Source organism: Moschus berezovskii, chromosome 12, assembly GCF_049115385.1.
Source record: "Moschus berezovskii isolate FMDL1 chromosome 12, NW_MosBer_1.0, whole genome shotgun sequence".
NCBI lineage: Eukaryota > Metazoa > Chordata > Mammalia > Artiodactyla > Moschidae > Moschus > Moschus berezovskii.
This window is the reverse complement of record NC_142471.1, coordinates 46,766,407-46,788,793: the sequence shown is the minus strand read 5'-3', so window position 1 is coordinate 46,788,793 and position 22,387 is coordinate 46,766,407. Positions and strand designations below refer to the sequence as shown.

Below are 22,387 nucleotides of genomic sequence, written 5' to 3'. Positions count from 1 at the left end.
TCCGCCGCCAGCTTCCTACTGCGCGACCCGCGGCAGCCGCCGCTACTGAGCATGCCCAGAGACCGCCCGACGGGACCCCCGAGGCGGGGCGCGCGCTCGGCGCTGCCCCGGCGAGCGGAAGGACCTGGAAGGGGCGAGCACGAGCGGAGCTCTTCTCACCAGCATCCGATGGGCCTTTTGGTGCAGCCCGGGCTATACCTTCATTCATTCAGTATGGGCTTCAGCGCGTCCCCGGCTTAAAGACGTCTGGTTCTCGCAGTTGTAAGGGGAAGTCAGTCACTTGTTAAGAGTTGGGAGGTAGAAGCCTTGCCCTGGGTGGCTTGGGAGACCACCTTTTACCGCAGTCACCTCCCTCCAACTCCCGCTCCGGAAAGATACAATTGGAGTATAACCAGGCAGCCTTCGAAACACCCTTTAAGTAATCCTATCCTCCTCACCAAATTGGTGCCTCTAAACAACTTATAACAAGTTATAAAAAACTTATTCAAAAAATTTTGAAACCGACACTAATTTCAGACTGAAGAAGACAGAAAATAATCTTAATTTTTTTTAAGTGAGCACGTTTTTTAAAAGAAATGAGCCGGATTTTTTTTTTCCTCTCTCCCACTGGACCCTTAGCGCAAGTTCCAAGATGTTCAATAGATGGAGAATTGTGTCGAAATCAGGAAAAAAAAAAGGGGGGGGGTGCACACTGGGAGCAAGGGAGAGATTCTGGGATGGGACACCACAGTTGGTTCCTGTGTTTGGCATTTCAAATGAAAACTGGACCTGGCCTTACAGGTAACAGACTAAGCAAGAAATTTGGGAGTGAAATCTTAGATATCCGACTATGAAGTGTTATATCAGCACATACAATCTGCCCCCATAAATCCGCACACCTGGGAGAGACATAAAACCTGGCCCGGACTCCCTATTCCAAAGGTGGGTCCGCTGGGCTCCAGGACCAAGCCCCTCAGGGTTGCGCAAACTCAGTTGCTGCCTCTCTCGGTCTCTTCCTCCTCCCTCCTCCTGTGGCTGTCAAAATCCGTACTCAACACTTCCTAAAGGTCCGGGACTCAGCTCCGCGCATGCTCAGTATCAGCCCGGGTGCTTAATACACACGTGCCGACGGCCAGTCGCGGCGCCTGCGCGGTAGCTGCCTGGAGTCAGTGCCCTTAGGACGTACGCCTGTCGCACCTTGACTCCTGCTGTCCGCGGGAGCCGGTTTGTGCTCAGTGTCCTGTGCACACCCTTGCAAGCGACGGCGCCATGAGTATGACTTCCAGCGTACGAGGTGAAGTGGGGCATGGGAGTGGGTGCGGCTGGAGGCCTGCGCACTGGTTGCAGCTTACTCAGCACCTCCTTGGACTGATACTGCTGCCGTGCGTTCCCGCCAGTCCCGTAACCTTGAAATACAGAAGGGCAAAAGCTCCGCGGGCCTACAGGCTCCCCGGGCCGCATGGGGCAAGGGGGCGAGATCAGGCTACGATCGCGGGGCATAAGTGCCGTGGGAGCCATGTAGGTATCTACCCAAGTCTAGACCTCGTTTCCCCTAGCTAGCCAAACCCTAAATCCTGATGATTCTGGTACGCTGCTAGCTTTTCTTGTTCTCCGCTGAAACTCCTCTCTGTTAGGTCACAGGGCTTGGGGAAAAAAGGAAAGGTGAAAACAAAAGCAAAAAAAAAAAGCCTCTTCCCCCTTCTCAAGGTTTAAATCACCGTGGAGTGAAAACGTGAATATCCTGCAGCTCTCAAGCGAGGCATGAGTAATCACATCTTAGTTTTGCACATTTTTTTTAAAAGGAAGAAACCCAATCCAAGGTCTTCGGTTTTTCCAGTTTTTGTTTTTGTTTTGTTTTGTGTGTGTGTGTGTGTTGTTTTTTTTTTCAATTATGCCTCTGGCTTCTGGCGCTCGGTGGCGGTAGTCCAGGAGAGAGGATTGAAAACAGCTTGTTGAGCCTTCACGTTTCTCAGTCTTGCTTCCCTAGTGCTGGACCTAGCTTTCTGAAATGTTACTTCACAGAAGGTCCGATTAAAAGTAAGGGGCTTTCTAGAAGTCAGTTAATATGGAGCTTCACGTTATAGCAACTGTTAGTGGTAGTATAATTGTTAATATAATAAGGTATACCCGCTGCGTGATAGAAGTGATCTTTGCCCAGATATAAAACGCCACACCTGAAGGTTTGGTTGCCTGTAAAAGTAGTTAGGTAAATATGGATGTGAGAGTTGGACTGTGAAGAAAGCTGATCGCCGAAGAATTGATGCTTTTGAACTGTGGTGCTGGAGAAGACTCTTGAGAGTCCCTTGGACTGCAAGGAGATCCAACCAGTCCATTCTAAGGGAGATCGATCCTGGGTGTTCATTGGAAGGACTGATGCTAAAGCTGAAACTCCAGTACTTTGGCCACCTCATGCGTCGAGTTGACTCACTGGAAAAGAGTCTGATGCTGGGAGGGATTGGGGGTGGGAGGAGACGGGGACGACAGAGGATGAGATGGCTGGATGGCATCACCGACTCTGTGGACATGAGTTTGAGTGAACTCCGGGAGTTGGTGATGGACAGGGAGGCCTGGCATGCTGTGATTCGTGGGGTCGCAAAGAGTCGGACACGACTGAGCGACTGAACTGAACTGAACTGAAAGAGATTGTCCAGAAGTTAATTTAAAATAGCCTTATTGATTCATTTAGTGCCAGGTTCTGTAACAGACCCCTGCTAGCTTGTGCCCTAAGTTTGTAATAGATTCTGTAAATTGGAGAATTCACTTGTAGCCAAAAGTTACCTAACTGAATGAGAGTGATGACATATGACATTTTTAAGTTACTAACGCAGTATATAAGAGCTGGTTATTTGCACAACTTATTTTGAAGTTTTTTTTTTTAATTTCACCTAAACGCATAAGGCAATGGCAAGCCACTCCAGTACTCTTGCCTAGAAAATCCCATGGACGGAGGAGCCTGGTAGGCTGCAGTCCGTGGGGTCGCTACAAGTCAGACATGACTGAGCAACTTCACTTTCACACATCAGAGAAGGAAATGGCAACCCACTCCAGTGTTCTTGCCTGGAGAATCCCAGGGACGGGGGAGCCTGGCGGGCTGGCGTCTGTGGGGTCGCACAGAGTCGGACACGACTGAAGTGACTTAGCAGCAGCTTAGCAAACGCATAAAGATTGTTGTGAGGATTATGGGTAGGGGCCCAAAGCCTTTATAAATCACCTCTATGGGTGCCTTCTTCCACAAATACTGTGGTGTGGCAAGGGACAGAATATCCATTTAGATCTCAAATTCTTCTACTCTGTTTTTAAACCAAACCTGTTCATTGCTATAGATTGCAAATCAGCTTAAATCTTTTGATTTGGGAGAGGATGATCATGTCTTTTCTCAATAAGTGAATTATATATATATATATATGTTTTATAGTTTGCGTATATATTATATTGCTATAAAAGGAATAGGTGGGTATTTGGCACTGGACAGAGGAGTCTGGTGGTCTACAGTCCATGGGGTGACAAAAGAGTCAGACACGACTTAGCAACTAAACCCACCATAACAGCAAAGCACGATATAAATAAATGTTAAATAAAAAATAAAAGGGTGTGTGTATGCATGCAAAATTCTTGTTTATATTCAGGAAAAAAAATTATGGGTGGAGACTTCCTTGAGGATCTGGACTCCAGACAGATGGAATAGCAAATCTCTTAGAGAAAAGCTTCATCTAAATTGTTTCATCTGATTGATGATTGTCATTTACAGCTTTATTGCTACTTCTATTTCAGGTATTCATTTGGAAAAGGTGTGTGGATTCATTACATATTCTAATATATTGTCTGTAGGTATAAGATAAAGTCAATCATGTATCTGCTGATACTTTTTAAGTTGACCTATCTTTATACTTAGAAGTGCCTCTTAATAATAGTAAGCTTCCGGGGTGGCTCAGATGGTAAAGAATCTGCTTGCAATGAAGGAGACCCGTGTTTCATTCCTGGGTTGGGAAGATTCCCTCGAGAAGAAAATGGCAACCCACTCCAGTTTTCTTGCCTGGAGAATTCCATGGACAGAAGAGTCTGGCAGGCTGCAGTCCATGGGGTTGCAAAGAGTCAGACACAACTGAGCGACTGTCACCCACTCACTTCCAGTGCAGGGGTCCTGGGATCCGTCCTTGGTCAGGGAACTAAGATCCTGTATGCCACTCGCCTCACCCAAAAATTAAATAAATAAATTGCAATAAGAATAATAAAATAATTTTTTTTAATGGTTGGGCTAAAAATAAAATGAATGCAGATCAGGTCAGGACATGAATCTGGGAGAGGCAATGAGGATGAGTAATTGGAATTGTAATCCAACAATCCCAGTCAGAGAAATGGCTTTTGGTACCCACTTTTTTCCTTCAGTTCAGTTCAGTCGCTCAGTCGTGTCCGACTCTTTGCAACCCCATGAACTCCAGCACGCCAGGCCTCCCTGTCCATCACCAACTCCCGGAGTTCACTCAGACTCATGTCCATCAAGTCGGTGATGCCATCCAGCCATCTCATTCTCTGTCTCCTCCTGCCCCCAATCCATCCCAGCATCAGAGTCTTTTCCAGTGAGTCAACTCGTCGCATGAGGTGGCCAAAGTATTGGAGTTTCAGCTTTAGCATCAGTCCTTCCAATGAACACCCAGGACTGATCTCCTTTAGAATGGACTGGTTGGATCTCCTTGCAGTCCAAGGGACTCTCAAGAGTCTTCTCCAACACCACAGTTCAAAAGCCTTGCTGCTGCTGCTGCTGCTAAGTCACTTCAGTCGTGTCCGACTCTGTGTGACCCCATAGACGGAAGGCCACCAGGCTCCCCCATCCCTGGGATTCTCCAGGCAAGAACACTGGGGTGGGTTGCCATTTCCTTCTCCAATGTGTGAAAGTGAAAAGTGAAAGTGAAGTTGCTCAGTCATGTCCGACCCTTAGCGACCCCACGAACTACAACCTACCAGGCTCCTCCGTCCATGGGATTTTCCAGGCAAGAGTATCAGAGTGGCTTGCCATCGCCTTCTCCATCAAAAGCCTTACTGATGTATAATTGACAATCTTATACCAAACTTACTTTTTATGTAATGTCTGTGAGTGTGTGTTTGTATGTGTGCTCAGTTGTGTCCAATTCTTTGTGACCCCATGGACTATAGCTTGCTAGACTTCTCTGTCCATGAAATTTTCCAGGCAAGAATACTGAGGTGGGTTGCCATTTCCTACTCCAGGAGATCTTCCTGACCCAGGGGTTGAACCTGAGACTCTTGCATCTCCTGCATTAGCAGTCAGATTCTTTATCACTAGTGCCACCTGAAAAGCCTCTTTTTATAGGACACCAAATATTTATTACAGTTTTAGAAACTATAACAAACATTAAGCAGCTTTCACTGCTACAGAGTTCTCATTTCGAATGACTCTTCCTCATACCCAATAGATGACTCCTAGGAAGTTTACTAAACTTCTTGCTCCTCTGTATCTCTAAAACTCATTGAATCTGCTCTCATCCTTAATCCCTTTCCTTCTACTTTACTCTCAAGGTATAAAATAGGTGTTAGGCTATCTGCCTTGTGCTTTGTTATGTAACCCAAACCCTGAGCACTACGATGGAGGTGGTGGTTTAGTTACCAACTGACTTTTTCAACCCCATGGACTGTAGCCCGCCAGACTCCTCTGCCATGGGATTTTCTAGGCAAGAATACTGGAGTGGTTGCCATTTCCTTCTCTAGGGGATCTTTCCAACCCTGGTCTCCTATATTGCAGGGGGATTTTTTACCAACTGAACCATCAGGGAAGCCACCAGCACTACAATGCATGTAACCAAAACTAATCCTCTGTTATATTGTTGTCTCTTTTATTGAAACTATAATTTTCCATTCCATTTAATCTCAACATATAAAAATACTGCTTGGCTTCAGTAAATTTATCAAATCACTTAAAGTAACTGTTCAAGGATTTGTTTTTTATCTGAGAAGGAATGTGCAGATCATACTGCAAATAAAGGAGATAGTTCCTATAGGTTATAAGCAATAAATAATGAAGCTCCTACAGGTTATAAGCAATAAACACTGAAGGGACTTGGAAGCTATCAATGAAACAAGATTAGCAGAGAGTTGATATTTGTTGGAGCTGAGTGAGGGTAAGTGGGAGTTCATTACACTATTTTCTGTGTTGGTCTGAAGCGTTCCATAATGAAGTTTTATTTTTAATCTCAGGAAGTCTTTGAATTCCACACTTTGATACTGAAGGATAAGATGAGGCTACAAAGAAGTCATTTTTGTAAGAGCAATGTGATACTAGGATGGACAGATGGAGTAGCAAATTCAAATTAGGAATCTGTTATATCTTTTTATTGAACTAACATTGGACACTGCCTGTACATTGGGCCTGGAAAGAAAAACATTACCAGGCATAGCCTATGGATCTGAGGGAGACCTGAGAAAGGCAGAGATTTAAGCACAGCTCCCCTCCCCATCTCCTGAGGTGGAGGGTACATTCTGATTCCGTGGCAGTTGACACTAGTTAGGAGAGGACAGTTTGGGGCCGAAAACGGCCTAAAAGAAAAGAAGCAGGGTGAGATTTCTGTCTTGGGTTAAAGCAAATGATTCCCACAGTAAAGAAAAGTTAAGAAATGAGTTATAAATTAGGGTGTGGGATTTGGGAACAAGTTGATGTTTTCTCTATTTGTAATTAATACTAAGAAAACCAAAGATTATATGCAAATAATGTAAGCCAAGGAAAGAGTAAGAAAGGGAGGGATTATTTAGAAATGTATTTTTTGTATTTTCTATATTGGCATATGTGATAATTGTATAGATAGAAAGCATTGTTAAGCAAAATAAGCATTTGATCTAACTATAGGACTACTTACTGTACATTGAGAGAGGTGTACAAAAAACGGAAGTAAGGATAACTAGAAGAGGCAGAAATAAAGCTCAGAATATTTTTGGACCCCAATTTTGAAAGAATGTCTGAAAGGTGCCAACTGAAATATCTTTAGAAATTAGATCTTGATAAAATCCCTTGTTTACCCTGAGATTGTGTCTGTTCTTCATAGATGTATATACTATCAAGAACTAAATGTTACTTGGGTTTTGCTTATTGCTTTTATCTGTTTACTGTCTTGGGTTTTCAGTTCTTTGTCCATTGTAATTGTTGACTTTTGAATCCATCATTATTCTCATCTATCTCCATATAATTCCCTTTTCTCTCTTTTCCCTAGAGTTGCCAGTGGCATCCATAGCTTTTTGCCAGAAAGACTGATTCAGGCTGCAGTAATGAAATGATAAAACAGCAACATTTTTCTTATTCTGGGAACTTTTACATTTGTCTCTAGTGAGGTTAGAGAATTAGAATTTGGGAAGGAGGGAGGGATGAAAGTTGTTTTCTTAAGACCTTATCTGACTCTATGATTCTATCAAACTCATTGGAGCAAATGCAAAGCCATTTCCCTAGCACACATATGGTGCTGTGAAATTTATATACTGTCATAAGTGACCCTCCTTGGGTTAGGGTAACAGAGTGCATGTTTTGAGACAAATTAATCCTAGCCAATTGTAGTTGTTTTTCAATCTCAGACCTTTATATAATATGTAGGTGCCATTAAAACAAATATATTAGTACTTCAGATTTCACCTCAAAAGTAAGGAGTAACTAAGATCAACAGCATTTAGGGAATTATTTCATTTCAGTCTTTTGGCTGTTTCCCACTTTTAAGTTTGCCCTAAGGAGTCAGCATTCAGAAGACATAATTGAATATATACCTTCGAAGCTCTGTTTTAGCCCATTTTGTGATGGGTAATTAGCTATTCAGAGTGGCTTTCCCTTAGCTAAGAAGTGGATTCCCATACCTCCTGACATGTTCTCAAGGGAATTCCATGATTGAAAAAATGCATCAGAAAGGAAGATCTTGAATCAAACTAGAAATCAGAGCTAATGTCAGCCCTGCTTGGAGTTGCCACAGAATGATACTATGAAGCAGGTAAAATTAAAGGTAGGGAACTCCCCAGCAATCCAGCGGTTAGGACTCCATGCCTTTATTGCCATGGGCCTGGGTTCAGTCCCTGGTCAGGGAACTAAGATCCCATAAGATGCACAGTGGCACCAAAAACAAAAAATATATATCCTTTATAACTGAGGAAAAAAATAACATTTGTAATAAAGAAAGCAATTTTTAAAAATTTTTTGATTAATGAAACATGGCATTCAAGACAAATCTGTTCAACGTGTGTAGCTGAAAATATCTTTCAATGAGGCCAAAGGTTTGAAGCTGTCAAATGACTTATTAACTTTTCGCAGTCATGCAGCACATGGGAAGGGTATAAAGTTAATGTTTGTTTTAGGGGATTATAGAAGGGAGGAATAGAAGGGTTACGTTGCCAGAAAAACAAACTAAATTTTTTCGCAGAGAAAAATACTGTGGTTGAAAACAGGAGCCAAGGAACGTGCTAATTAGAAACACTTGGTAAAAACTAAATTATTAAACAAGCTAGAAGACCAAGATAAAAGGAACTAAGTGTGAGAATGGTTATTTCCTTCCATTAGAGTTTTGTAAGAATGAGCTCCAATTTTATGTAAGGTATAGTTAGATTCAGTGATTACTCACACTAGTACAATAAGAAATTTGACTCAGTAGTGCAAGTAAGCCATACAGTTAATTATTCATTTTATGTTTTTATTTGGCTTTGGAATGTGTTTTTTGTACTTATCTCTCTAGGGCTTTATTTAATAGTCTGGGAACTTATTTCAAACACTGAGAAGATCTGACTCAGGAAATGCTGGGACGCTGTCCAGTGTGTTTATCCTGACCCCTGTTCAACTTCTTCCTGCAGTCCACTCCATGCTGAGACTAGACAACTCTCCTCTGAGGCTGAGGCTAACCAGACTATGCAGCACCCTCTTCTCTCCACAATTCTCTGGAACTGGGGTAGTTGTTAAGTGCTTGGATTTCCAAGGGAACCTGGAAAAGCTACTTTAAAAAAGAATAAATAGATGGCCTATTAGTCAAGCAAATAATTGGGCAGGAAAATGTCATTAATTTTTTTTTTTTAACACTGAAAGCATTTTGTTTTGGGGTTTAGTCTATTAACAGTGTTGTGATAGTTTCAGGTGAACAGTGGAGGGACTCAGCCATACAGTCATTAAATTTAAAATGAATTTGTAGAGAATTCAGATCATCCACTAGTGGATCATGGAAATTTAGAATTTATTAAAGGAGAATCTAACTGTAATTATATTATGTTTTCTATTAAATTAGTATATTCTGGTTTTTATTTTAATGAGACACTTTGAAATTAAAAAACAAAAAAATTTGCATGACTTGAAGACCAGAATACTGCTGGATATATTCCTTTGAATGTTTAATATTAAGGGTTGGTTTAATTTTATTTGTCCTTTCTTGCTTTTTCTTTGGAAAGTATTTCTCTTTGAGGTTATTCATTTTTAAATGACTAAAGAACCTACTATTTAAATGAACTCTGAGTCATTTCGTTATGTATCAGAGTTTTTTTGCTTTTTTTTTTTTTTAAGCAATAGGTATGTGCAGGCTCACAGGTTACTTTAAATCTATTTATGAACACTTTTAAATGATTACTAAGCCTTGTTTTACCTTCTCCAACCATGAAATAATTTTTAAGTTTCTCTCTTCTATCTTAATTTAGCTAACATCACTCAATAGAAAATATACAATTGCCTCAGTAAGGGCTGGGGAAAGTTTTAACAAGAGACTGCTACACCAATGTGTTCTGATCATTTTGTTAACATTAAAAGCCTTTGACTGTTGGGATGCTTAATACTCAAAACTTGGATTTCCTGAACGTTCTTGTTAGATTATTAGTATGCATTTTGGTTTTGATAATTATTCCTGTTTTCCTTCCCTAATCTAGTTGAATGGATCGCAGCTGTTACCATTGCTGCTGGAACAGCTGCAATTGGTTATCTAGCTTACAAAAGATTTTATGTTAAAGACCATCGCAACAAATCTATGGTAAACCCTCACATCCAGAAAGACAACCCCAAGGTAGTACATGCTTTTGACATGGAGGATTTGGGAGATAAAGCCGTGTACTGCCGTTGTTGGAGGTCCAAAAAGGTAAGAGAAACAGGTCCTTTATGTCAATGCCATTTTTAATGTAACATTTCTTTTTAAACTATTCTGTCAAGCTGGCATCATCAAGAATTGTTAAGATATCTGTTCTTTGGGCTTCCCTGGTGTCTCAATCGGTAAAGAATCTACCTGCAATGCAGGAGACCTGGAGTCCTTCGATCGGGATGATCCCTTGGAGAAGGAAATGACAACCCATTTTCATATTCTTGCCTGGAAAGTCCCATGGATGGAGGAGTCTGGTGGACTGCAGTCCATTGGGTCACAAGAATCAGACACAACTTAGCAACTACACCACCACCACCACCATCCCTTCTTCTTTTCTTTCACTTTTTAATGGAATCTCTGTTTTTTCTATTTTCTGTGTACTCTTCAGGAATATATTTATTGAAATATATAACCACCATACAGTAAAGTTACATCACAACCTCTTTGAGTTAGGTGAATGTAACCGTATTCTTTGCCAAAGAAGAGGGAAAAATTCCTTTGCTTATGTTTGGAATTTCCTCCCCAACTGTGTCTTAGTGTCCACTATCCCAGGAAAAGGAGTATGCAGCCTAAATAAAAAGAGAAATAAAAAATTAAAATAATAAATAAGTACAAAGCGAAATAGGTCTTTTTTTTTTTCCTCTTGGGATTTCAAGCTCCTGGATTCTAGGACACGTTTTGGAAATATCTAGAGATTCACCTGAAACTATCACAACATTGTTTGTTAATCAGTCCGTGGGGTCGCTAAGCGTTGGACACGACTGAGCAACTTCACTTTCACTTTTCACTTTCACACATTGGAGAAGGAAGTGGCAACCCACTCCAGTGTTCTTGCCTGGAGAATCCCAGGGACGGGGGAGCCTGGTGGGCTGCCATCTATGGGGTCACACAGAGTCGGACACGACTGAAGTGACTTAGCAGCAGCAGCAGCTCTGTTGGTAAAGAATCCTCCTGCAATGCAGGAAACCTGGATTCGATTCCTGCGTCAGAAAGATCCCCTGACTACCAATCCAGTGTTCTGGCCTGGATAATTCGAGGGACTATTCAGTCCATGGGGTTGCGAAGAGTCAGACATGCCTAAGTGACTCACTTTACTTTATACCTCAATAGAAAATAAAAAAGTTTTTTTTTAAATAAATAAAAATTAAATGCTAGTTTTAAAAAAAGAGAAATATCAAGAGAAACTATTAGAAAATTGCCCCTGAAGACTTCTTACCTAGTACATATGTACTGACCCTGTATCCTAAGCTTTCTTTAAGCTGCAACTCCTATAGCAGCAGCAGCAGCAGCAGCAACCAAGATTTTTTTGTATCTTTTTTTCTTTTGTGAGAATTGCATTTTATCAAGTTCCATTTGGAAGTATCTCTGTGATACCTGCAACTTCTAGACAGTGATGACAACTAGTGATCTAAAGATGGTAAAATGTTCTTCTAAGGTCATCTTGAAAAGGTTCATACATTGAATGACTTTAGAATTTCAGGTATATTTAGAGAAATAGGGTGACATACTGTGTGTCAGTCAGTCAGTTCAGTCGCTCAGTCGTGTCCGACTTTTTGCGACCCCATGAATCACAGCACACCAGGCCTCCCTGTCCATCACTAACTCCCGGAGCTTACTCAAACTCATGTCCATCAAGGCAGTGATGCCATCCAGCCATCTCATTCTCTATCATCCCCTTCTCCTCCTGCCCCCAATCCCTCTCAGCATCAGAGTCTTTTCCAGTGAGTCAACTCGTCACAGGAGGTGGCCAAAGTATTGGAGTTTCAGCTTTAGCATCAGTCCTTCCAATGAACACCCAGGATCGATCTCCTTTAGAATTGACTGGTTGGATCTCCTTGCAGTCCAAGGGACTCTCAAGAGTCTTCCCCAGCACCACAGTTCAAAAGCATCAGTTCTTCGGTGATCAGCTTTCTTCACAGTCCAACTCTCACATCCATACATGACCACTGGAAAAACCATAGCCTTGACTAGATGGACCTTGGTTGGCAAAGTATTGTCTCTGCTTTTTATCTAGGTGGATCATAACTTTCCTTCCAAGGAGTAAGCGTCTTTTAATTTCATGGCTGCAATCAGCATCTGCAGTGATTTTGGAGCCCAAAAAAATAAAGTCTGATACTGTTTCCACTGTTTCCCCATCTATTTCCCATGAAGTAATGGGACCAGATGCCATGATCTTTGTTTTCTGAATATTGAGCTTCAAGCCAACCTTTTCACTCTCCTCTTTCACTTTCATCAAGAGGCTTTTGAGTTCCTCTTCACTTTCTGCCATAAGGGTGGTGTCATCTACATATCTGAGGTTATTGATATTTCTCCCGGCAATCTTGATTCCAGCTTGTGCTTCTTCCAGCCCAGCGTTCCTCATGATGTATTCTGCATATAGGTTAAATAAGCAGGGTGACAATATACAACCTTGACGTACTCCTTTTCCTATTTGGAACCAGTCTGTTGTTCCATGTCCAATTCTAACTGTTGCTTCCTGACCTGCATACATGTTTCTCAAGAGGCTGGTCAGGTGGTCTGGTATTCCCATCTCTTTCAGAATGTTCCACAGTTTATTGTGATCCACAGAGTCAAAGGCTTTGGCATAGTCAATGAAGCAGAAATAGATGTTTTTCTGGAACTCATACTGTGTGTACTGCCACTATTTAGCATTTAAATAAAATAGATTTGACACTATGAGGCCTAAGAACATAGGCAGTAAAAATGATGTATCTATTTCTGAAAGCATATTGTATGAGGGACCTTTTCCCACAGTGGAAAGCCATTGTCACAAATTACATGTCACAGATAAGGAAGAAGTCATATACCAGGGACTGGAAAACATATTCTACTTACCCCCTTCTCTGGCTGCAGTTGATGTTGTATAATCCAGTGGTGATAGACCACTTCGATTATGTCATTCTGTTTGAAAACTGCTTGATGAACATACAGAATATGAACCAAAAATTAATAGTCCTGTTACAACAAATTATTCCTTCAGAAGAGCACTGTTCATTTGGAATGTGGGATTGTTTATACGTACTATTGAGGTTGCTAGAAAATAATCCTCAATAATATTCTATAGACTAGATCTGTTTTTTTTTAATTAACACCTATAATAGGTTTCATTCTCTAGTTGCTCACCAAGATACAAAAAGTAATATCTTTAGAAATTAAGGAATTTCTAAGTCCAGTGTTGTATTGGTTCTTTAGTCAGTGATCTAAAATAGTTAATTTAGCTTCTGTGACTAGATACATGCATGAGAACACTTAAATAGTGAAACAGCAGGTGTCATAGATGTGTATAGTTAGTGCGCTATGAGTGCTTTAAATAAAAGAAAAAGCTTGTTACACTGTGGGCTCGAATTTTCTGGAAAGACATAGTGATATCCATAGGAGTTCAACTGCCCCCTGGGAAGATGAATTAATGAAGACTCTAATCTGGTCCTTGCACCTCCTTCCTTGAAAGAATAAGTCGGAATCAAAAATCTTAAGTACCAACGAAACAGTTCACCTCAAACTGGGACTTGAACCCATGTGCTGGGTCTCGAACCCAGCCAGAACCCTGCTTGGGACTGTAGCCCATGTGGTGGGGACTGGAACCCAGTATTCCAGTGATCTTACATGGAGGCTTAAGTTCTAGTGAAAGTCAACTTGTTCACCATTTTGGACCTGTTTGGTTCTAATCAGTTTATGTCATGTCCTTGGGCTACATCATTCTTTTAAAGATTGTGCCCTGCGCCCTTCCTTCCTGTTTCACCTTCTAAAGGAGTTTGCCTCCGGACATGGGGGAACTCCCTGTCAGGGAGTTCAGACATAAAGTTATACTTAAACCAGAGTGCTTACTGTGAGAATGAAGAAAAGCGAACAGATATATGAAACATTTTGAAGGAAGATTTAGCCAGTGAAGGAAAGATTAGCTGTGAATGATTTGTGTGGAAGATTGAGGGAGGAAAACTGAAGCTCACTGAGGCATCTTGCTTGATAGGATTGTTGGGTTAGACGAGATGGTGCCATCAAGAGAAATAAGGAGTTCAGAATGAATGGCTGATTTTTCAGGACACCAATGAAGAGTGCAATTTCAAAGAGTGACATTGAGGTGACATTTGAATAGAAACATACAGCAGACAGTCTGAAGTGTGGGACTAAAGTTGAGACATCAGGGTTGGAGATAGCAATCAGCAGAACTGTGAGTCAAGGGTAGGAATGCAGCAGATCTGGAAGGACTTAAGTAAGAAATCTTTGGAGAATTTTCTGCGTCTTCTAAAAAGGAAAAAGAGCCAAAAGGGAGATGATATGGACACCAGAGTTAAATGAAAACTAAGAATATCATGGCTTCGGCGTGAAAAGGAAAAAGTTTCAAAGAAGATTTTTTTTTATGAACATCAGTGTGTGCAAAAGACAAGGAGGTGAATAGACTATTAAACTAAGACTATGGGGTTAAGCAATTAGGCAGTTGACCTTTTGGCATCATTTGAACAGAATAATTAGAATAGGAGCTGTGTCCAAGTTGGTTACAGTATGAATGTGTAACTGAATGGAAAGAAAAATACGATGACTGCTTGAGTGAAGCCAAGTAAAGAGTGTTTGCTTTGGTTGAGTGTTTGGACTGCAAGGCAATCAAACCAGTCGATCCTAAAGGAAATCAGCCCTGAAGATTGATTTGAAAGACGGATGCTGAAACTGAAGCTCCAATACTTTGGCCACATTATGCAAAGACGCAACTCATTGGAATTAACCCTGATACTGGGAAAGACTGAAGGAAAAAGGAGAAAGGTGTGGCATAGGATGAGATGTTTTGATAGTATCACCAACTCAATGGACATGTACTTGAGCAAACTCCAGGAGATGGTGAAGGACAGGAGCCTGGCATGCTGCAGTCCATGGGGTCACAAAGAGTCAGACACCAAGTGTCCGACTAAGCAACTGAACAGCAACAGAGGGTCAGTAAAGCAAATATGGACATTTTTTTTTCAAATATGGACTTTTACAAACTAAGATCTCAAGTATTTCGGGAAAAATCAGAAATGGACACAAGCTAATGGTTTAAATGTTTCAATTTTCTCAATGTCTTTCTTTTTAAGCTTGTGTTTTATGTCATTATTAATCCTCTGTATCTATGATTTGTCAGTTCTAAATTTTCACTGAAGCTTGGGCACTTTTTATTCCCACATGAGTGGATTCAGAGATCACTTTGAATGCTTTTCTGATTAGTGGATGTGCTTGTTCTCTGGAAATTTTTTGAAACTCCACACATTCCTGTGGTTCTTAAGGTTGTCACACAGGTGCCAAGTCATATATTTACATGTCTATACACAGAAGGCCTATAACCGATAACTTTGATTAGATGGCTATATTGAGTTAGTATTGAGTAATTTTTCTTCATATAAACCAGTTTTTATAATATTAATAATATAACAAAATTTCGGAGAAGGCAATGGCAAGCCACTCCAGTACTCTTGCCTGGAAAATCCCATGGATGGAGGAGCCTGGTAGGCTGCAGTCCGTGGAGTCACTAAGGGTCGGATACGACTGAGCAACTTCACTTTCAATTTTCACTTTCACACATTGGAGAAGGAAATGGCAACCCACTCCAGTGTTCTTGCCTGGAGAATCCCAGGGACAGGGGAGCCTGGTGGACTTCCGTCTATGGGGTCACACAGAGTCGGACAGGACTGAAGTGACTTAGCAGCAAACTCCTATCCAAAAAAAAAGTTGCATGTGATATAAACTAATTCAATTTTAATTTGTTCTTTTTTTATCAAAGTATAGTCGATTTACAATATTGTGTGAGTTTCAGTGTATATGTTTAGCTGGGTCCCTTTGCTGTTCACCTGAAACTGTCACAACATTGCTTGTTAATCAGCTATACCCCAATACAAAATAAAAAGTTAAAAAAATATATTGTGTAAGTTTCAGGTGTACAGTGTAGTGATTCAGTTTTGGGGGGTTTTTTGCTGCTTAGATTCCATTATAGGCTATTACAAGATATTGGATATAATTCTCTGTGCTATATAGTAAATCCATATTGCTTATCTATTTTTTATGTGTGGTAGTTTGTATCTGTTAATCCCATACTCTTAATTTGTCCATCTCCCCTCTAATTCATTCTTAAGGTACAGTAACCTGTTGTGTATTTCTAACATTTTGAGCAGTTTTCTCAGACCTAATGAATCAGGTCTCTTAGTCATGTTCAGAAATTACATGCTTTTAACAATCTCATTCCTCCTCTCTTCCATCCACACCCCGCCCCCACCCCCCCGCCCCGGTATGGCCTCTGCTCTTCAGAAACTGGCCTGTTTCATAGTATTTCACAAAAGGGCTATCCCTAAGTAAAGTGAGAGAAAAAGGAGTCAATACAAAGGAAATTATTAAAACAACTACAGGGAGAAATCCCATCTGAGACAGTGGTGTGTTGAGAGAGTGGAAGGAAACAAGAGTACAAGTAATGATTTGAGATTCGGCCTTAACAAGAAATAATCTTTCGGAACAACATGAGGGAACCTTGATATCAAAGGGAATGGTGTTCAGCAGTCTTACTAGATTCCCACCCTCTACGCACCTCAAATAGGTTACATCATTTACTGAGTTGTGTGGTGGCCATTGGGTAGGTAGGAGAAAGTTTGAACAAGGACCGAAGGAGAAAGCAGACTAAGAAATAAGAGGAAAGATGAGCCAGTTCATATCAAGAGCTCAACCGAAATTGAAATGAAATGTAACTGGAGAATCATTTTCTTTCATTAACAACTTCAGAATTTGAGTTGGGGTTTTTTGTTAGTGGTGGGTTTGTTTTTGTTTGGGGGGGCTGGGGTGTGATTATGGAAAGTCTCCATCCCATTAATGGTTAGAGGTGCATTGCACTGACTCCCTTTCTTCACAGACACAATATTCTAAACATTGGTTACATTGCTTGCCCAATCCATATGAAGACAGTCTTGTAAAGTCTTAATTTTTTCTTATGTATTTTCCTATTATATCTACTGCTACTGCTACTAAGTCACTTCAGTCGTATCCAACTCTGTGCTACCCCATAGACGGCAGCCCACCAGGCTCCCCCGTTCCTGGGATTCTCCAGGCAAGAACACTGTAGTGGGTTGCCATTTCCTTCTCCAATTATATCTACTATCTTATGCTTAACATTGCTAAAGTTAAGTACATAAGAATGGTATAAAATGTCATATTCTCTCTTGTAGTCTTAAAGATGTCATTGCTTTTATTTTCTTTCTCAACCAAAGCAAGTTCATTCCTCAGAACATTCTATAGTAATGAGCCAAATGGCCCCAGGCAGCCACCTTGGAAATTATAATCCAAACTCTAATTAAAAATACAAAGTTTAGAGAAGGAAGATTCCATTTTTTTTTTTTTGCAAGTAGAATAGATAATTCAAGAAGTAGTATTTATTTATCTCCATGTTGAATCACCCTAAAAAACAGAAACAGCTTAATTTGGGATGTGGGAACCAACCATTAAGAAGAAACACATTTTGTGTGTTCTTATGAACATCCTGCCGAGTTTGCTAGCTTTCCAAGAGGAGAACAAGGATCTCTAGGGTTTTTTCCCCTAAAAATTTATTCCCATCTCTTCTCCATACCCTGTCTTCTCTAGTTGTAAAGCTGTTTGGGATTTGTAATTTTCTAATTGGGTTAACAAATGATAGGATATTTTCTGGACATACAGAGAATTGAGCCAATTTAATTCTCAAAGTTTTCTCCAGGATTTGTTAATAAACAAACAGTGACATCTTAGAACAAATTTAGAATCATCTGTGAGCTCAACGTTTTCTCCTTATCAATTTTCGCATTAAGTATTGATACTACATGAACTGAATTAAATATACCCTTTTTTTTTAATTTCAGCTCTTTGCCTGACATTTTTAACACATTTAAAATTTTAAATGAAAGAGAGCTAATAAAATTCATGTTTTCGTTATATTATTATTTAATACAAAAACTGCTGTACTTCCTAGATTATGCTCGAGAGTATATACCCAACACATGTTTTCTTTCTCCTGCACAGAAAGGTCAAAAATGAAACAAGACACTTTCTAAAAAATACAAATATTGTCAGATAATTTGCCACTTGAATTTTTGTACCAATAATTACCATTCATTAGTTTATACTGTACTCAGAAATATGAGTTAATTTTAATAAATATATTTCATTAATACAGCATATTCTTATGAAATTGCTAATCCTTTCTTGAAATAACTCATTTTGGTTATTTGTTGGAAAAAAGAAGTCGAATCTTTTCATCATCTTAAAATAAGAAATCTCTAGTGGATAAATACAGAATGCCTAAGTTTCACATGAAGTTTGGGAGATTATTCTGACTAATGTTAAGTAATATAGGAAATACTATTAAAAGATATATGTGCCTCTGAATGGAATGATTTTGAATCCTGAGTTTACATTTTAAAGGCATGCAAAGCTTTATATACTTTAAAAAAAAAAAGCATAAAAGTTAATTAAGAAATAGCCAGGGTCTACTTAGTCATCCTTTTTTTGGAGGAGAAACATAAGTGAAAGTCACTCAGTCGTGTCTGACTCTGTGACCCCATGAACTATACAGTCCATGGAATTCTCCAGGCCAGAATACTGCAGTGAGTAACTGTTTCCTTCTCCAGGGGATCTCCCCAACTTAGGGATTGAACCCAGGTCTCCTGCATTGCAGGTGGATTCTTTACCAGCTGAGCCACAAGGGAAGCCCTTTGTGCAGGGGGGAGTATAATTGATTTACAATGTTGTGTTAGTTTCAGGTGTACAGCAAAGTGAATTGGTTATACATATACATGTATCCACTCTAGTTTCTTTTCCCATATAAATCACTACTGAGTAGTTAATCTATTTTATGTATAGTAGTGTGTATATGTCAATCCCAATTTATAAAAATGGAGGGATTTTTTTTACAATGCAAACCTTTTTTTCTCACTGTAAACTCATCTGTGTTTGTATATATTATTGTATATGTCACTTTGAAATGCTGTTCTTTGCTGTGGAATACATTTCCATTTGATTTTTGTATGGCCTGTTTTGTCATCCATGCAAGAAAACCCTGAAAGCTTGAGTTCATCTTTTTGCTGCAAGGACTTGTTTTTAATATGAATATACAGTGCCACATCTTATTGACAGAAACAATGTAAATTTCATATATATCACATTTGTATTGATACCCCAGGATAGGCTTTACTTCTAGAAATTTACAATATGATGATACCTTGAGTTTTTTTCAAGGTAGTTTTTAACTAATTTACTGCCTCTCAGAATTATATACAGATAGTAAAATTAAGATTGAATTTCTTTAACATCGACTAAATATTATTTTAGTCTTAGACACATTTCGTCAAAGTTAAAGATTATATACCATCATTGTCTAGTTTCAGGTACTGAAAATTATACTTCCTTGATGGAGTAATAAGGTGATTTTACTCTTCAGACCAAGACTCTAGTACTTTACTCTTGTAAATAGGCTCCTTCAGTGGAAGAGTGTACCTTATACCAAAGAGTGAAGCTAGATTCTAGAGTGAACATACATTCCAGACAAAAAAGAATAAAACAAAGATGCTAGGAATCATCATTTGGCATGAAATAAAAATAAAAGGTAAAATAGAGAGGGAAAGAAAATAATTTACTGATAATTGTAAAATGCTGAGGAGACACCTGAAAACATTGTTGAGTTCTTATTTTTATCATTTAACAATAAAAAGGATATACTTGCAAAAAACAAGTGACATACAGGCACACACACAAATATGTATTTATATATATATGTGATATATATCAAGAATAGTCAGATATGAAAATATATACTTAATACCTCTAAAACATATAAAGCAGAAATGTTCATATCAGAAAAATGCGTGAGACCTGAGGAGGAAGAACAGAAGAGAAATAAAATAGGACTTGGCCGAAAAACTCTCAAGTTTATTTGGAAGAATAAATAGGTAAAGGATAAATCGGAAACTTGTAACAAAGAAGAAATGTGAAGGAAAACCAGCCCTACCTAATACTGAAACAATATTAAACAGTCATTATCTCGTAGTAGGCTGATGAATATGATAATGTGGAACCTATAAATAAGCACTTTATATATAGACTTAATTTTGATAAAATTTTGAATAAAGGTATAACAATTTGGGAGGCAACCACTTCTAATAATACTGAAGCAACAGGTTCTTAGTGCTGTTCTTTGCAGATTGCACTCCACAGAACGTAATGATAATGGGCATCAAAGGAGAGGTGTTTGTAAATCCAGTCAGCCTGGGAAATTTGAGGTTAAAATTGTGTGTGTATCTGTGTGTGTTTTTATTGGAGAATAATTGCTTTACAATATTGTGGTGGTTCTGCCACACATCAACATGAATCAGCCACAGGTATACATATGTCCTTTCCCTCCTGAACCACCCCTCCCATCTCCCACCCCATGTGTGTGTGTTTTTAATAGCAGATCCTCCTTAAAATAATAATATATGTTGTGAACCAAGAGAACTGTATTTGTTTTTTGTATACAAAATGAAACCAAATCAGAATATTTTGCAGGACTTCTTAGTTTGCAGAGCTCACTTTGGGAAACACCATGTTGGATATTTAGTTTCGTCCCTTTTCCTCCCACTGGACACCAAAATGTCTGTTTTATCTAAAATGTGAGACCTTGAAAACGAATGGAAATTTATCACATCTCCAGGAGAAAGAAGTCTCCATGATGGTTGTTAACAAGGGAAATACTGGCTTATTTGTATGAAAGTAGAGAAATTAAGGATATGAGCAAATAAGCAAAATAAAAAGAGTTGGGGTGAAAAATTGCTATAAAGTTGATTAGCAAAAGGATAATGAACAGATTGATTTTGAACAGATTACGAACTTAGACTCTTTCCAGTAGATAGGTCAGGGATACAATTCACTAGAAAGGAAATATGACTAGTCCGTAAACATAAAAAAGCGTTTTCACATCCATAAGCAGATATCACAAATGGAAATGCAGCTAATGATCTGTGTTTTATCCACAAGTCAATTTCTTCCTCCTCCTCAGTGTGTACACTTTACATATGCTCATTCAGAAAACCATCTCTAAGGCAGCCAAGAAAAATCTACTGAGTTATCGTGGTATATATGTGAATTAAGTGTCACCCTACTCTGCCAAACATAATACTGATTTTGCAGTTAGACATTTCACATTCTTTCTCTTCCTAGTTCCCACTCTGTGATGGATCCCACACAAAACACAATGAAGAAACTGGAGACAACGTGGGACCTCTGATCATTAAGAAAAAAGACACTTAAATGGACACTTGATGCTGCAAACCAACTTGTCATGATGTTTCCTGATTGTTTAATTAGAATGACTACCACTTCCATCTAATTCACCTCCCCTGGGTTCTAGATGTGTGGTAAACTATAGCTTTCATATTCACGGCATTTGCCTTACATGTGGAACCATTGTGGTGCACATCTGTTGAAACAAAAATGGAAAAACAAAAAACCAGTCTCATGACCTGTGGGTTATTTTGGTCTTGTAAGGATCTGTCTCTTTACATTTAAAACTGACATCAGAATATAATTGTATGTCAAAGTTAACGTATTAAATTATTCTCAAAATCATGTATGCGCAGATTGTACTTGTAAGTTTCAAAGAACAATTAATCACCATTTAATATCACTTAGCCTAGAAAGTAAAATGGATGTGATTAAGCTACATTAATCTCCTAATGACGATCTAGGGAAAACCTAGTTTGAACTTGGTTTTCTTCTTGATCGAAGTACTGATACTAAGAAAATACAGTTTCTGTGTTTTCAATCAAAATGAACTTTGAATGTTAAGTGGGCCAGGTCAGTAATAAAGGGACAGTAACTTGTTTGTATTCATCTTCCTGGATATTTAATCAATCCATTAAGGAAACCAGTAGTGGAAATTTAGATCAAAGGAATAAGAGGTTTTAAGTCGTCATGAAGGATGTCTTAAAACGTTATGTTCCAGAATTCTCCCCAAAGAGTGGCAAGCACTTGAACTGGGGACACTGAAGGAATTGGAGCACATAATGCCAAGTCTCTTGAACACTAAACACACATCCTTGGCAGAAATAGTGATAATGAGGGTAGATCAAAGGCATGGGAAGATTTGTATTTCCTCATTCTCAATCACCAGGCATATGGTTACAAAAGAAACTATTTTGGGGAGAAAAATAAGAATTATATCCTCTTTTAAATTATATAACCTTAAAAGCAAAAATTTGAAGACAAGTTTTTGTTTATGTAATATTCTTCAAAGACAGACCAGTAACTTTGCATTTCATTGCTGATTTAGAAAAGAATATGAAAACTGAAGATAATTAGGCACAATAAAATAATGACAG

General features: G+C 39.2%; 1 protein-coding gene across 2 annotated transcripts; it reads left to right on the top strand.

Moving 5' to 3' along the window:
- The first annotated feature begins 1,115 nt into the window (after positions 1 to 1,115).
- On the top strand, positions 1,116 to 21,635 carry CISD1 (CDGSH iron sulfur domain 1). 2 transcript variants are annotated; one of them, XM_055425197.2, is made up of 4 exons: positions 1,180 to 1,273; positions 8,803 to 8,897; positions 9,856 to 10,061; positions 21,228 to 21,635. In XM_055425197.2, the coding sequence occupies exons 2-4, from the start codon at positions 8,858 to 8,860 to the stop codon at positions 21,315 to 21,317; spliced, it is 336 nt and encodes a 111-aa protein (XP_055281172.1). In that variant the 5' UTR covers positions 1,180 to 1,273; positions 8,803 to 8,857; the 3' UTR covers positions 21,318 to 21,635. The 2 variants fall into 2 exon arrangements, with proteins under 2 accessions (XP_055281173.1, XP_055281172.1); XM_055425198.2 differs by lacking the exon at positions 8,803 to 8,897 and having other exon boundaries at positions 1,116 to 1,273.
- The last annotated feature ends 752 nt before the right edge of the window (positions 21,636 to 22,387 follow it).

What these genes read in the sequence shown, in the direction of transcription:
- CISD1 (XM_055425197.2), top strand. Translation starts at nt 8,858, where the DNA reads ATGCAGCACCCTCTTCTCTCCACAATTCTCTGGAACTGGG. An exon ending in CACAATTCTCTGGAACTGGG is followed by an intron (nt 8,898 to 9,855) that starts GTAGTTGTTAAG and finishes TCCCTAATCTAG; the next exon opens with TTGAATGGATCGCAGCTGTT. An exon ending in GTTGTTGGAGGTCCAAAAAG is followed by an intron (nt 10,062 to 21,227) that starts GTAAGAGAAACA and finishes TTCTCTTCCTAG; the next exon opens with TTCCCACTCTGTGATGGATC.